This window comes from Suillus subaureus (assembly GCF_016647635.1).
Source record: "Suillus subaureus strain MN1 chromosome Unknown BJ212scaffold_29, whole genome shotgun sequence".
Taxonomy (NCBI): Eukaryota; Fungi; Basidiomycota; class Agaricomycetes; order Boletales; family Suillaceae; genus Suillus; species Suillus subaureus.
In genome coordinates, this window is record NW_024538585.1 from 182,141 (window position 1) to 197,530 (window position 15,390).

The 15,390-nt window shown below is 49.4% G+C and overlaps 2 protein-coding genes across 2 annotated transcripts; both read left to right on the forward strand.

Annotated features, from left to right (window-relative positions):
- Positions 1 to 11,151: 11,151 nt before the first annotated feature.
- On the forward strand, positions 11,152 to 11,800 carry BJ212DRAFT_1374435 (uncharacterized protein). The gene has a single exon (XM_041336405.1). It carries the CDS (start codon positions 11,471 to 11,473, stop codon positions 11,738 to 11,740), a length of 270 nt encoding a protein of 89 aa, XP_041190022.1. The 5' UTR covers positions 11,152 to 11,470; the 3' UTR covers positions 11,741 to 11,800.
- Positions 11,801 to 12,228: 428 nt separating this feature from the next.
- On the forward strand, positions 12,229 to 15,289 carry BJ212DRAFT_1277926 (uncharacterized protein; the record flags this gene model as incomplete). The annotated part of the gene is made up of 11 exons (XM_041331395.1): positions 12,229 to 12,430; positions 12,488 to 12,590; positions 12,640 to 13,276; positions 13,351 to 13,557; positions 13,613 to 13,762; positions 13,810 to 14,086; positions 14,134 to 14,330; positions 14,385 to 14,584; positions 14,653 to 14,778; positions 14,831 to 14,986; positions 15,037 to 15,289. The coding sequence occupies 11 exons, from the start codon at positions 12,229 to 12,231 to the stop codon at positions 15,287 to 15,289; spliced, it is 2,508 nt and encodes an 835-aa protein (XP_041190023.1).
- Between the last annotated feature and the right edge of the window lie 101 nt (positions 15,290 to 15,390).

The following is a 15,390-nucleotide window of genomic DNA, read 5'->3' on the forward strand; positions in this document are numbered from 1 at the left end:
CGGGAGTTGAGAGAAACAGGACGAGAGAGGCGTGATGTTGTTCCTAGTGGTTGGTTTATATGCGGGTGGTATTGACGAGGAGTCGACAAGCAAGGTAAAGCCATTTTCTCCATCATTTTGGTATCTTGAGGAAGACGCACCTTTCAAATGTTTGGCTATGCAGAATTTGATTTTAGAAAATTACCCCAAATGCACTTACTTTCTCGTCAAGACCTAGTGTGATCACAACCGTACGAGTGAGCTTGAAGTGATTCTCTAGCATGAATTTAGTCGCAGTTGTAATGAAGAACCCGAGGACATGAGCGTGAGCTCGGGAATAGAACTACAGGGAACTGTTCATTTGGATGCGACGGCATACATTCTAGAGGCCGTGGAGACAAGAGTCGGACGCATCGAAGTCTATGCACTGAGAATATACGGCAGGTATGACAGCAGGGTGCCTTACGATGATGGAGGCGTGGAGGTAAACAGCCTCAAGTGCCCTGGGCGTCTATTGAAATGAGACAAGTAAATGCCATATCTTGAACTACAAAATACACGTACCTCTGGAGCTGAGAGAAGGTCACCTACAATCCCTCCAGAGTCCACCTCAACCACGCTCACACCATCAACCTTCAGTAAAATGTCGCAGCTCTTTCCGATCACCACACCCTTGCAAGTGTTCAAAGGCCATGACAAAAGCGTATGGGCAATTGTAGTGCTCCCCGATAAACGACGAATGGTTACGGGCTCGAAGGACAAGACGCTTCGTCTGTGGGACTTGAATACAGGTGTCATGTTGAAAAAGATGCAAGGGCATAGTAGCAGGGTGTGGGCATTAGCGGTATCACGAGATGGGCAATTGATAGCAAGCGGTGACGAGAACGGAAAGGTCATCATCTGGCACGGAGAAACTGGTGAATCACTCACCCAACTCACCAAAGCCCACCCCTATGGGGTCTACTCGCTAGATTTTTCTCCTGATGGAACAGTGCTGGCCACTGGTTCACATGACAAAACAACGAAACTGTGGACTCGGAATGCCACAACCTGGCAGTTGCAAGGAGATCCAATAAAGTGTAATAGTTATGTCTACTGCGTACGGTATTCGCCGTCGGGCGAACTTCTTGCCATCGCAACAACCACCAATACCCAAATTTATAATCTAACCACGAGGGAGTGCACCTTCAAAGCTTACACATCCAACTACTCACTCGCATGGACACCGGATGGCACACGCCTTCTTACAGGCGGCTATAAGTCTGATCCTACCATACGCGAATGGGATACAACAACCTGCCAGCAGGTCGGTGATTCCTGGATGGGCCACTCTGACAACATCCATTCCATTGCCATCAATCCTGCTGGTACACTCGTCGCATCAGCATCTTATGACAACCATGTCCGTCTCTGGCAGCTCTCAGAACGACGAACCGTTGCCATCTTCAAGCACTCACATGCGACGTTATGCGCCACTTTCTCCGTGGACGGCAAGCACATCCTCGGCGGAGGTGACGATAAGATGATCTCAGAGTGGGCAATACCCAACGACGTCAATTCGAAGGTACGTTTCCGTCCTTGGCTTGTGACATGCCACAATTCGAACATGTTTCGTGTAGATCGCAGGCATCACGACAGCCCGCATTGCATGCATAGCTGGAGACTTACCTACCACTGAAGGACCACTCATGCAAGACATCAACACCGATGCGAACAGTGACCATACTTCCTCCTCCCATCACTCAAAGGCATGTTCCCGTCCTTGATTCATATACTACAGTTCGAGCGTGCTTCATACAGATTCTCGCCATCACAACAGCCCGCGATGCATGCATAGCTGGAGACTTGTCTACCGCCGAGGAACTACTTACGGAAGAGATAAAGACAGATGCCAACAACTATACTTCCTACGCACATCGCTCATTCGTGATGGCGCGAAAACACAAGTGGGACCGCGCCCTTCAGGACGCAATCAAGGTGAGTTATGTGCACTGATCATGGCCCCCTTACAAAGGCTGACTTGATGTTGACAAGTCCATCAGCATTCAGCCCTCATTGATAGGTTATATCTCTAAGGGTATTGCCCTGTGCGGCAAAGGCCAGATCCGGGATGCTAGAGCAGCATTTGATGTTGCATTCATGTACACTAACCAAGATTCACAAACAGTTCATTTCCTGCTCTTGATCAAGGTATGCTATAGCGGCCTTGCATACTCTGTCTCATTGCATATTTCAGTCCATCGCGCTGTTCAATGCAAATCAAGATGATGAGGCAAAGCTGCTACTCAAAGAACTCGTTGCCGGCTGTCCGAATGCCGATACTCACGCGTGTTATATTGTGGAAGTAGGTATCATGCAGTCACGCTGGGTCGTCAACACTGATCTTTGCAACTCGCACATTAGGCATATCTACGTGTTCAACTCGGAATCAAAGCCTTGGACGGTGCATGTCACAACGAAGCCGCTGACCATTTCACTGCCGCTCTCAACTCCAGCGCTTTCGCATCAAGATCACCCATTCATTTTATGTACGAGGACTTGGTCGTGGTGCGTTAAAATGATGCATACATATTTTCCTAATTGAATGTCTTGTCCAGCTCTTTGGTTGGGACCTGAAGTCCTTGTGGCAAAAGGCACACCAAAAACGGTGCGATGCACTCCTTCGGGTAGGTAAGCTCCAAGATGCCGTGGAATCATACCGATACATGGTGGATACGAGTGATGATATCACAAAGGCCGACTGCCTTGAATGGCTCAACGGCAAGTCTGGAGTTCATAATATCGCGCAGGCTACGATTCTCACCAACATTCCACTCAGCTTTCAAGCAAGACTGCATCGCGCTTTTTCTTACCAACGGAGATGCTGCCATCGCTGCACGCAATTACGACAGGGCTATTGACCTATACTCGGCGGCGATCGACCTGGATTATACATCCGATGTCATCTTTGCAAATCGCAGCAAGGCAAATTTGGAGAAAAGGCTGTGGATGGAAGCACTTCTTGACGCGCAGAAGGTGCGATGGCACCTACTCGGGTCATCTCGTAACTAATAGTTGACTGTGGCAATACACAGGTCATCCAACTCAACCCTTTGTCTCATGTTGGATACAAGTTGGAACATGCAGCATTTCATGGCGCACAACTCTATGATGAAGCTATTGCAGCCTTCCAAACGATGCTCTTAAAATTGGATAATTCTCTCGACATTGAGATACGGAGTAAGCCCCAATACCTCATACGTGGACATGCTGTAACTGCTTCTGCAGAGTTGCGCCAGCAGTATCTCAGTCCAATGGAAGTAGACCGTGCTATTCGAAAAGTCATCGATGCTCAACTTGACAATGCTCCGCTGCGTGTACTCGACACCACCACCGGTCTCTTATGCGATCGGGAGACGCAGATCCGCATCTTCAAAACGAGCCTAGAGTACATGGAACTTGTATCAACAATAATCGCCCATCCAGACCTCCGAATGAACCACGTCCAAGAAGTGGTGAGGACGTACTTCCAATATGCCATGCTATCGCACAGGTGGGAAGGAAAGGAGCCACTGTTGCAGGATATACAGGGCAAGGAGGTCCATAAGTTGGATCCGGTTGGCGGCATCAAGAAGTTGCAGTCCTTCTGCAAGGCTGCTCGTGATTTGGGGTATCGCTGGGCATGGAGCGATACATGCTGTATTGACAAGACCAATGATGTCGAGCTCCAAGCATCGGTCAAGTCCATGTTCGTCTGGTATCACCACTCCGCGCTCACAGTCGTATACCTTTCGGATGTTCCGCCTTTGTCAAAGTCTGGCGCACTGGGAAAGAGTGCTTGGAACACACGGGGATGGACGGTTCAAGAATTCCTTGCTCCCAAAGTCATTCTCTTCTATCAGAAGGATTGGAATCTTTATCTCGATGATCGCACTCCCAACCACAAGGAATCCGTTGCGATCATGCAAGAATTGGAGGACGCAACTGGCATAGATCGACGAGCCGTCATGAACTTCCATCCTGGGACGAGAGGCGCCCGAGAGAAACTGCAGTGGGCGTCGACACGTAGTACCACATTGCAAGAAGACATCGCATACTCGTTATTCGGCGTCTTTGGCGTCCGCCTACATGTTGATTATGGCGAGAAGAAGCATAATGCACTCGGGCGGCTCCTGCAGAAAATTGTAACACAGTCAGGCGATATTACTGCCCTGGACTGGGTCGGAGAATCATCAAAGTTCAACAGTTGTCTTCCTGCCGACATTATCTCATATGCAGCCCCACCATACGCCCAACTATCTTTGCCTGAAGATGAAATCCAGATGGCGGTCTCTTTGCTGCGAGAAAATCCCGTGGCTGTGGATTTGGCTTCGAGACTTCATGACCAGCTTGATCACATGAGCGCTGCTCGTTTTGAGGACCACCGGTTACATTTGCCTTGCATCGTATTCCCTGTCACACAAGCCATGCTGAGGCCCTGCCGAGACCAGGATGCATACGTGTATGCAGTCAAATCAGACGGGCTTCGTGACCTGCAGATCACCACAACAGACAAGTTCACCCCATTCTCGCCTGTAAGGCCGATGCCCGCCTGGCGGAAAGTCTTGATTGTTCGTCCATGGAGTCGTGATCTCCTCGAGTTGCATGATCCTACAGACGATACACGGAGCGTGGAAGACCGGTCCGTGCCCGAATCTCTGTCGCACGATTCACCCGCTGCACAAAACGAGACAGTTTATTCGGATTCTCACTCTCGAGCATTACAATTGATTGTTCGCCTCGGACAGCCTTTTAGTGCGTTTTTGCTAGCGCGGCAGCGCAACGGAGAATTCAAGAGGATCGCGTCGGATCATGATATCATTGCACAAGTCAAAGACATGACTTCTGTTGGCGACATGATGGATATAAGGACACTAGAGGTACTGTAGCTTTGGATTCTTTCAAAAATTTCACACCTTGTTCTGGGAGAGCGTATATCATCACGCCACGTTCCAAGAGATCGATAGCTCGAGTGAGCTAGGCTTCCAAATCCGCCTACAATTATGGCTGATGAAATCGAGCATGGTACGAGAGTCAAGTATGGATTTACACTTTAGTTGTCGAATGTGTTGTGGAGCGACCAATGATGACAACGTTTAGTTGTGAACCAGATGACATGGTACGGAGGTCGATGAATAGCCAAGTAGGTGAACCCGAGCTCACCACCATTAATTTGTTCATGCCCACGTCGAGATAAGCACAACAAACGAAAAGCCTCGCTTCAACAATCAATTTGATGGGCTGGATTGCATCGCACCACCAAATGCTGGTAGTATGCTGGTTACTTGTCTCTCTGTGTAGACTCATAAAAAAGTCATGACCAATAAATTGAATCGACAAGTAATGCATAAGATATTGAGAGGTGGGTATGTGTGGGTGTCGGGCTTCCAGCACTTCCTCGAGAATGCGCACGAATGGTCATCGCAATAAAACACCCTGCAGAGTAATGTTATGCCTGCTTGTGCGGAACATATACATTCGTGGCCGCAGATAACCGATTGTTCCGAAGGACAGACCAAGTATAGCAACCGACAACTGTGCTGAAAGCAACCCCAATCTTGCATCAAGGTTCAGGGTCGTTACAGTTCACTGCGGATAGGACTTGTGATGTCGTCAGGGCATTGCAAAAATGGGTGTTCCAACCCTAGGAGGCATCTGTCGTAGCTCATCATATTGCAGGCATTCAGGACACTCACGTCAAGTTATGTTGACGGTAATGGAGGGGCATAGTGCAGTGCAGATGGGTAAATAATGGCACGTAGTGATAAGGGAAAGCTCCTCACCTGCCATGGAGACACCGGCAAAGACGTTACTCGAGCGATCACTGATTAGAACTTCACCCTGGACTTGTCCCAAACAACACAGTGCTGGTTCAGACGACAATACAACGAAACTGCGGAGTGAGAAGTGGGTACCCCGGAGTGGGAGTTTTCGTTCGTTGTATTCGAAGTACTGTGTAGTGCTCATCTGACTCGTCTTCTCGTTCCCATCATCATTCCTGTTCCTGTTCCTATTCGACAGGTAGGACTCTGATGGTACAGCTGAAAATAGATGAGTTTTCTCAAATTGCTGTTGAGAGCTGTTGTGAGCGACACGACAGCGGGGATAGTTAATATGATTGAGGCACGACAACGACTAGACCTACTTTGCTGACAGCCTGAGATGTGATGGATGAGTAACGGAAGTAATAAGCCAGATTGAAGTGATAAACGCCAGAGACTGTTAGTAAATATGTCTGATCAGGCTGCCCCTCCATACACTGAGGCGAAGATGATGGACACAAGAACGCGAATGGCCTGACTGAGACGGTAGCGTTATGCTTGGGCTATACCTCGAGCATTGTGAACGTAAAGACAAGATGGAAGGGTGTTTACCCGTTATACACGAGTACAAGTTTATTGACCAGGTCCATCTTCAATTGTATGGTGAAGGGTGCCTGTGCCAAGAGATGGCCTTGCGACGTTCGATTTTCTGCATGTGTTCAACACAGTACAAGATGTAAGAGACCTAGAGACGATATCAAATGGCATATCATACACAGTATGACCAGCATACAACTTGAAGCGCACACGCATCATCACACATCCTTCCCTAATGGCCCAGACAAAGTGTACGAAGCAACGTGTGATGGGATGAGTCACTACAGGCAGCACACAATGCGCCTGTTGCACTGAGAGATCTTGTCCTATTTTCAGAGGAGTGAGCTGGACAGCCGCTCTGAGTGGATGGTTCGCATTGGGCTGCGGTCTCTTTCAGCTTTGTACAGTGGAGTGTGGAGGACTTTTATAGAAATGTGGGGATACAAGTAAAGGGTAAGGGCAGTGAGGGCACCGTGGGTATGGACATGGGAGGTGCAAGGTCTCTAGATAGAGAAGGTTGTGAGGATAGTTGAAGCTTTTGAAGAGGTGCCTAGAGTTGAGGAAGGAGATTTGGAAGACAGGTGAAGGGAAGACAAGGATGGCGTAAAGCTCGCACCGCTCGAGGTCTGGTACATCATATGAGACATCGAGTGATTCAAGTCCAATAGTGCTCGTATCCGCGCTGCCAAGCAGGGGTGTCTGCTCATTCTAGGTGGTGCACTCGCTGCCAGCTCGTATCTGAGAATGCGGTCTCGAATTGAGGGTGTGGGAGATAAGAAAAAGGAAAACATCAGTGATGAGAAGGCAACGAGAAAAAAGTGGCCTGAGGATATGTGATTTACGCTGACGCTGATAGTGACACCGCTGGCTGTGACACATCATGACGCCTAGGGAGACGATCCCAGAGTTGCTTGAAAAGATGAAAGACAGCAGCTCGGAGTGCAGGACTGAAAAACATGGATAATGGAAGGGAGTTGAATGGGCTGGCATACTGTAAAGGATGGAAGATGTTGATGGGTCGTTCAGTCGACATACAAAGTACTGTGACATTCCAGGTTAGTGTGGGCGCCACCTGGCCTTCCCAATAATAAAAGACGAAGACAGCCTTTCCGACAATCTGGCCTTCGGGACGGAATAGGTAATTCCGAACAAGACGCAACGTTGAGTCCCACACAGGTGAAACTCCCGCTCCCCTTCTAGTATTGACTTTGTCAATTGCTAGTTGATAATATTGTTCCACCAAAAAAACACGCACCCACAATCCCTCCACTTTGACCGTGCTCAACCTCCAGTAAAATGTCGAAGCTCATTCCAATCACTACACCCCTGCGAAAGTTCAAAGACCATGAAACACTCGTGGATGGAGTTGCAGTGCTCCCCGATAAACGACGGATGATTACGGGCTCGTACGACAAGATACTTCGTATGTGGGACTTGAAGACAGGTACTGTGTTGAAGAAGATGGAGGGACATCGTAATAGGGTAATGAGATTGGCAGTATCACGAGATGGGCATTTGATAGCAAGCAGTGATTGGGGCGCAGAGTTCATCGTTTGGCACGGAGAAACTGGCGAATCACTCACCCAACCCATCAAATCCCACTCCGACAAGATCTTCTCGCTCGATTTTTCTCCCGATGGAAGAGTGCTAGCTACAGGTTCACATGACGAAATGATGAAACTCTGGAACACCGAAACCTGGGAGCAACAAGGAGATTCAATAAAGTGTGGTAGTGGTGTCTACTGTGCACGGTATTCGCCATCTGGGGAACTTCTTGCTATCGCAACAAAAAAAAATATCCAGATTTATAATCCAGCCACGAGGGAACGCATCACATCCTTCAAGGCTCACACATCAGACAACCACTCACTTGCGTGGACGCCGGATGGCACACACCTTCTCACAGGCGGCAATAGGGCCGACCCTACCATACGCGAATGGGATACAACAACCTGGCAGCAGGTCGGCGTTCCTTGGACGGGCCACACTGACTATATCAATGCCATCACCATCAATCCTGCTGGCACACTCGTTGCCTCGGCATCTCCTGACCGCCATGTCTGTCTCTGGCGGCTCTCAGACCGTCGAACCATTGCCATCTTCAAGCACTCAAATGGGACGTTTTGTGTCACTTTCTCCGTGGACGGCAAGCACATCCTCAGCGGCGGTGACGATCATATGATCTCAGAATGGGCAGTACCCAAACACATCAATTCAAAGGTACGTTTCTGTCCTTGATTCGTGTACCACAATACGAGCATGTTTCGTGCAGATCCTAGCCATCACGACAGCCCGCGATGCATGCATAGATGGAGACTTGTCTACCGCCGAAGAACTACTCACACGAGAGATTGACGCCGATGCGAACAACTATACTTCGCACGCCCATCGCTCATTCGTTATGGCGCGAAAACGCGACTGGGATCACGCGCTTCAGGATGCAATCAAGGTGAGATTCACTGACCCATCATCTCTATGAAAGGCTGGCTCGACGGCGACATAGTCAATCAGCATTCAGCCCTCATTGGCAGGTTATATCTCCAAGGGTATTGCCCTCTGCGGAATAGGCCGCATCCTGGATGCGAGGGCAGCGTTTGATGTGGCATCCATGTACACTAATCAAGATTCACAAACGGTTCATTTTCTGCTCTTGATCAAGGTATGTTACAGTTGCCTCGCATGCTCTCTGCTCCATTCCGTATTTCAGGCCATCGCCCTTTTCGATGCAGATCAACATGACGAGGCAAACCTACTTCTGAAAGAACTCATTACTGGTTGTCCGAATGCCGATACTCGCGCATGTCATATCGTGGAAGTATTGTGCAGCCACGCTGAGCCATCGACGTTTCAACACTAACTAGCACATTAGGCATATCTACGTGTTCAACTCGGAATCAAAGCCTTGGATGGCACACATCATGCTGAGGACACTGACCGTTTCACCGCTGCTCTCAACTCCAGCAATTTATCATCGGAGTGGCCTATTCATGAAATATATGCGGACTTGGTGGCGGTACGTTAGTACACATCCGAAATGCTTTTCATAACTGAGTCCCTTATCCAGCTCTTCGGCTGGAATCTCAAATCTTTCTGGTTGACTGCACACCAGAAACGTTGTCATGCACTCCTTCGGGCGGGTAAACTTCAAGATGCGGTTAAATCATACCAATACATGGTGGTTTCAAGTGACGAAAATACCAAGGCCGACTACCTCACCTGGTCAAATGGCAAGTCTAGAGTCCGCATTGTCATGCATGCTACAATTCTCATCTGCATTTCTCTCAGATTTCAAGCAAGAATGCAGCACATTCTGCGCTGTCAACGGAGATGCCGCCCTCACTGCGAACGAGTATGACAGAGCTATTGACCTATACTCGGCGGCGATCGACCTGGATTGTACATCCGATATCATCTTTGCAAATCGCAGCAAGGCAAAGTTAGGCAAAATGCTATGGGAGGATGCACTCCTCGACGCGCAAAAGGTGCGATGGCATCTACGTTTTCCCAGCCCATGTTGACTTCGGCGATGTATAGGTCACCGAACTCAGTCCTTCGTCCCATGTTGGATACCAGTTGACACATACAGCACTGCGTGGCGCGCAACGTTACGACGAAGCCATCAAGGCTTTCACAATCATGTTGTCCAAGTTGGAAGATGCTCCCAATGCGCAGATACGAGGTAAGCGATGGAACACTTCTGCATCGTCTCGAAATGTCCATCCCGTTCTGCAGATCTGCGTCAGCAGTATGTTTCTCCATCCGAAGGAGAAGACGCTATTCAAAGAGCTGTTTGGATTGAACTCGAATATGCCCCCCTTCGTCTGCTCAATACCTATACGGGACTTTTGTGCGATAGAACGGCACAAATAAATACTTTCAAAACGAGCCCAGAGTACCATGAGCTTATCTCATTTCCAACGAAGGATTCGAGCCTCCGAAAGAAGCGCATCAAAGACACGGTGGCGACGTACTTCCGCTGCGTCCTGCTATCACACAGGTGGGAAGAGACGGAGGTGCTGCTGCACGATATCCAGGACAAGATCGTGTACGAGTTGAATGGACTTGGTGGCATCGCGAAACTGCAGTCGTTCTGCAAAATCGTTCGTGATACTGGGTACTGCTGGGCATGGATGGACACATGCTGCATCGACAAGAGGAGTAATACCGAGCTTCAAGAATCGGTCAACTCCATGTTCGTCTGGTACCGCTACTCAGCGCTTACTATCGTCTACCTAGGGGATGTTCCTCCATCATCCCAGCGCGGTGCACTGGCGAGGAGTGTTTGGAACAAGCGAGGATGGACCTTTCAAGAATTTGTCGCTCTGAAAGTTGTCATCTTTTATCAGAAGGATTGGTCGTTATATCTCGGCGATCGGTCTCCCAACCACAAAAAGTCCTCTGCAATCATGGAGGAGTTGGAGAGTGCGACGGGAATAGATGTACGGGCCCTGATCTCCTTCCGTCCAGGGATGAGCAATGCCCGACAGAGACTTCAATGGGCGTCACCACGCGTCACTACATTGCAGGAAGACATCGCGTACTCATTGTTTGGTATCTTCGGTGTCCACCTGCCTGTAATCTACGGCGAGAAGAAGCAGAACGCGCTTGGGCGGCTCCTGCAGGAGATCGTGGCTCGGTCGGGCGACATCACTGTCCTCGACTGGATCGGACGACCATCCGAGTTCAATAGCTGTCTTCCAGCCTATATTACCTCTTACACCACTCTTCCACGCACCCTTCCATCTTTGTCCGAAGATGATATTCAGACAACCATCTCTTCGCTACAAAGAAATCCCGTGGCTGTAGATTTGGCTTCGAAAATTTACACCCAACTTGATAATACGAGCGCTGCTCGTTTCGCAAACTGCAGACTGCATCTGCCTTGCATGGTATTTCATGTCACAGACGTCAATCTGAGCTAGGGTCCATCCCAGGAGACTCGATATGAAGTCAAGGCGGACGGGCTTCGTGACCTGCTGATCACCACCAAAGAGCCGATTGTTCAGTTGTCACGGACAAGGCTCACTCAGCAAACCTTAGTGCTTGTTCGTCCCTGGGATCGGTCTCTCCTCGAGCTACCAGACTTTGTAGATCTGTCCGACGTTGAGGACGATATGGAAAACGAGGGGGATCATTGGACGCCTCCTTCTCCATCAGATGACTCACCTAGTCGTTCTCTTGTAAAACAGGAGGAGGTCGATCTAGAATCACGAGCATTGCGTTTGCTTGTTCGCCTTGGACAACCTTTCGGGGCATTTTTGCTAGCGCGACAGCGCGGCGGAGAATACAGGAGGGTTGCGTCGGATCGTGACATCATTGCACAGGTCAAAGATATGGCTTCTGTCGGAGACCTCATAGACATCAGGACGATAGAAATACTGTAGCTGTATGTTTTCCCCCGAAGATTAGGGATCTGAGCGATTTTCGTTGGTATTTCGTATGTGTATTGGATTAAGTATGGTTTCCCTTCAAAGCAGACCATGCAGACCTATCTACTTCTCTGCCTACCTACATGGGTGCTCAGTTTCACTTTATGCCCTAAGTCTCGTCCGTCACTTCCCTATGTACCACCCTATATCGATTATCCTCTGAAATTCTGTGCCATGCGGCAAATTGCGGCAAATTACCAGAGCCATCTAGCGCACATCGCGTAAGCATTCAACTTGACGTTATTTTCTGCTGCTTGGCTAGGAGTCACGAAAACCGTGTTGTGATCTCATCTGTTAAATAGAAAACCTAGTCTGACTAGGTCTCAATCAGTCTGGCTATCTGGTCATGTGGTCGTAACTTGTATATACTATCCCACATAACTCGTTCTCTTCACTACTCTTCAGCACGATTCTTTTCACGATCTTCATCACTGTCAGTGCCCATGTCCTGGAACGCGTCAGTCCTCAGCTCCATATCCTCGGATACAGAGCCTACTGTTGTCATCACCTTTGACTCTGCCAAGTACATCTTTAATGTCGGTGAGAATACTACCCGCGCGTTTCTCCAGAGCAGGAGGAACTGGAAGAAGACTAGAGGCGTGTTCTTGACTTCTGTAGGCACTCAGCGAGCTAGCGGCCTTCCAGGTGAGTGTGATCCTGATCATGTGCATGCATGCCAACTGTCGATCGTTTCTTCGCCAGGTTTATTGATGACTTTTGCGGACTCGGGTCTTACCAGCCTCAATATTGCCGGGCCAGCTGGGCTGTTGCACTTCATGGCAGTTATGCGTAAATACACATTTAGGTACTTGTGTTCTGATATTCAATGGTTCATCGTAACGCTATCAGCATAGGGAAAACTTCTCCGTGAACCCGATCGAAATACCTACTTCCCGCCCCCCGGATGAACCACCTGACGATATACCCATCTACAAGGACGATAATATTTCTGTGTTCGCATTATCGGTTTCTGCTGAGGATCAGTCATTGGAGGCCTCGGGATCGGTCACACTGCCGTACTCTGAAACCAGTGTCGTCAAAAGGAGATCGGGGAAGAGGAAGCGTTCGCCTTCCCCTGCTGTACCATCGCTACAGGAAGTTATATCTCACCCCGACTTCGACCCTACCACGCTTGTCGGTGACATTGCACAGGAATGGCTTCGACACATCGTGCGCACAATGTTTCCTGGGTCTGCCGCCAAACCCGTTGTTTCGTCTGTGAAGGTCGAACATGTCTCCCAGCCGTCAGGCTTCAACCGTCCCTTACCTTCATTACCTTCATGCAATCTACGTTCAACGCTCGCATATGCGGTGGTTGGTCCGCGAGTTCGGGGAAAGTTTGATGTCAAACACGCGGAGGCACTCGGTCTGAAGGCTGGGCCGTTACGTGCACGAGTTGCAAGAGGAGAGACGGTAACTGTAGTGGGCAAAGATGGAGTGGAGAGAAGTGTTGGGCCGAGTGATGTCATAGGTGCTAGTGAAGATCCTGGGGTGCGTTTCCTTTTCGTGCTATGTTTCTACCATTCGCTCTCGATCTGGGAGTCAACGGGCTGACCGAATTACAGGTCGTGTTGATACTGGATGCGCCCAGCACTGCGCATATAACTTCTCTCGTCAAGGGGTTTGAGAGTGGCGCGTTCTCAAAATATTGGGGCAAGGGGCCGGAGAAGAAAGATCACGCACTGAGGGCTGTCTTTCATCTTTGTGGCAATGATGTATTTGAGCATGTGCGGTATAAGGCGTTTATGAAAAGGTTCGAGGATGATGTACACGTGAGTGGGTCATGTTCTGGCGTGCACTGGGGTGTTCTGATGCGATAGAGAACAGCATATCGTTGCATCTAGAGACTATGTGCCAGATCCGATCACATTTACTAGCGCGGCGTTCAACCAGCTGAGGCTCAACCACCTGGATAGCAACATTTTCCCCGTGCCCAATTATTCTCTAAAGGCTAAGAAAGCTCTCGATAGTGAGTTTGTCCAATTTCCGTCATGTCACTTATCTTTATAATTGTGGTAGCCAAGGACCTCCCGTCCAATACCGACTGTATGCGTGCACACACCATCATCGACATCCGTCCGCCACGACCACCACTGCGAGACTCTGAGGCGGAGGCGAATGATCTTTTTCACCCTGCCGCATTGTCTGGCGAGCCCCCATCACTCTCTGACGCTGCGAGAACACAATTTTCCGAGGCACGAGCACGCGTCGATGAGGCTACAGTACCCGATGTCATAGGTAAGGACGTCACGGTGGTTACGCTTGGAACAGGCAGTGCCATACCTAGCAAGTACCGAAATGGTTCGTACATCTCCATTTTAAGAAACCCGACTGAATTGGTTGTACAGTGTCTGGTACACTCCTGTGTATCCCGGGAGCAGGGTATATTCTCCTGGATGCAGGAGAGGGTACATGGGGGCAACTCTCCAGAAACTACGGAAGTGCCGTGTGGGACGTTTTGAGGGGCCTAAAGTGTATCTTCATTAGCCACATTCATGGCGACCACCACATTGGTCTCGCAAAAATCTTGGCGATGAGACAACATGTGCGTGTTCCTGCTCAAGCCCTGATGATCTCCTGGTGCTAATATGTGGAAAAGCTCGACCCGCCCCCAGAAGAGCCACTCTACCTCATCAGCAATCGCATGATATTCCTCTATCTTCGAGATCACAACGCGCTTGAGGAGCTTGGGTTCTCGGAAGATGCTCGGGCCCGCGTAGTACCTATCCTGAGTGATGAGATTCATTGGCGAAACAAGGGACGGGGCGGGTGGAATTACGGTGACCAAGATCAGAAGGGGTGAGTGTCAGTTTGAGCTCCTGATTTTCTCACACATTGACGCACTTTGTTATTTTCTTGATGTAAAGATCGAGGCTTGCGGCAGGAGCGTTGTGCAAAACGCTTGGATTGCAGAAAATAAATACCGTAGATGTGGAGCATCGCGCGAGGTGCCATGGGTTAATTGTCAAGCATCTGGATGGGTGGTCTGTCGTGTACGGCGTCGATTTTTCCTCTCCTGTCGTGTTACTTACAGCGCATCCTTAGGTTCTCGGGTGATACCGTCCCGACCCAAAAGCTCGTGCAGGCAGGCGCTGGAGCCACTCTGCTGATCCATGAAGCCACCATGGCCAATGATCAAGTTGAGATGGCGCGCGCCAAGATGCACAGCACCTTCGGGCAAGCAATCGACATAGGCAAGAGGTAATTTTCCCTGCAATATAATCACAGACCTTTGCTCAACTTGTGAACAGCATGAACGCACAAAATATCCTCCTTACACACTTCTCGGCCCGCTACCCCAAGATGCCACCGTCTGTATCTGGGCGTCAGGCTGGCGACCCTGTTGTCGCATTTGCATTCGACCACGCTAACATCAAGATAGGGGATATGTGGAAGATGGGCGTGTATGCAGGCGCAATAGAGCAGAGTTTTATTGATATTGCTGATATTGAGGGGGAGGAGCCGGAGGCAGTGAATGACGCGACACACGTGGATATCAATTAATGCCATACGGTTGGAAGCCTGATAATTCACTTTCATAATCTGGGTTTGCGGGGACTTGAATGTTTCATGCAGACAAAGCAAAAACTCTCTTGGGATTCGGG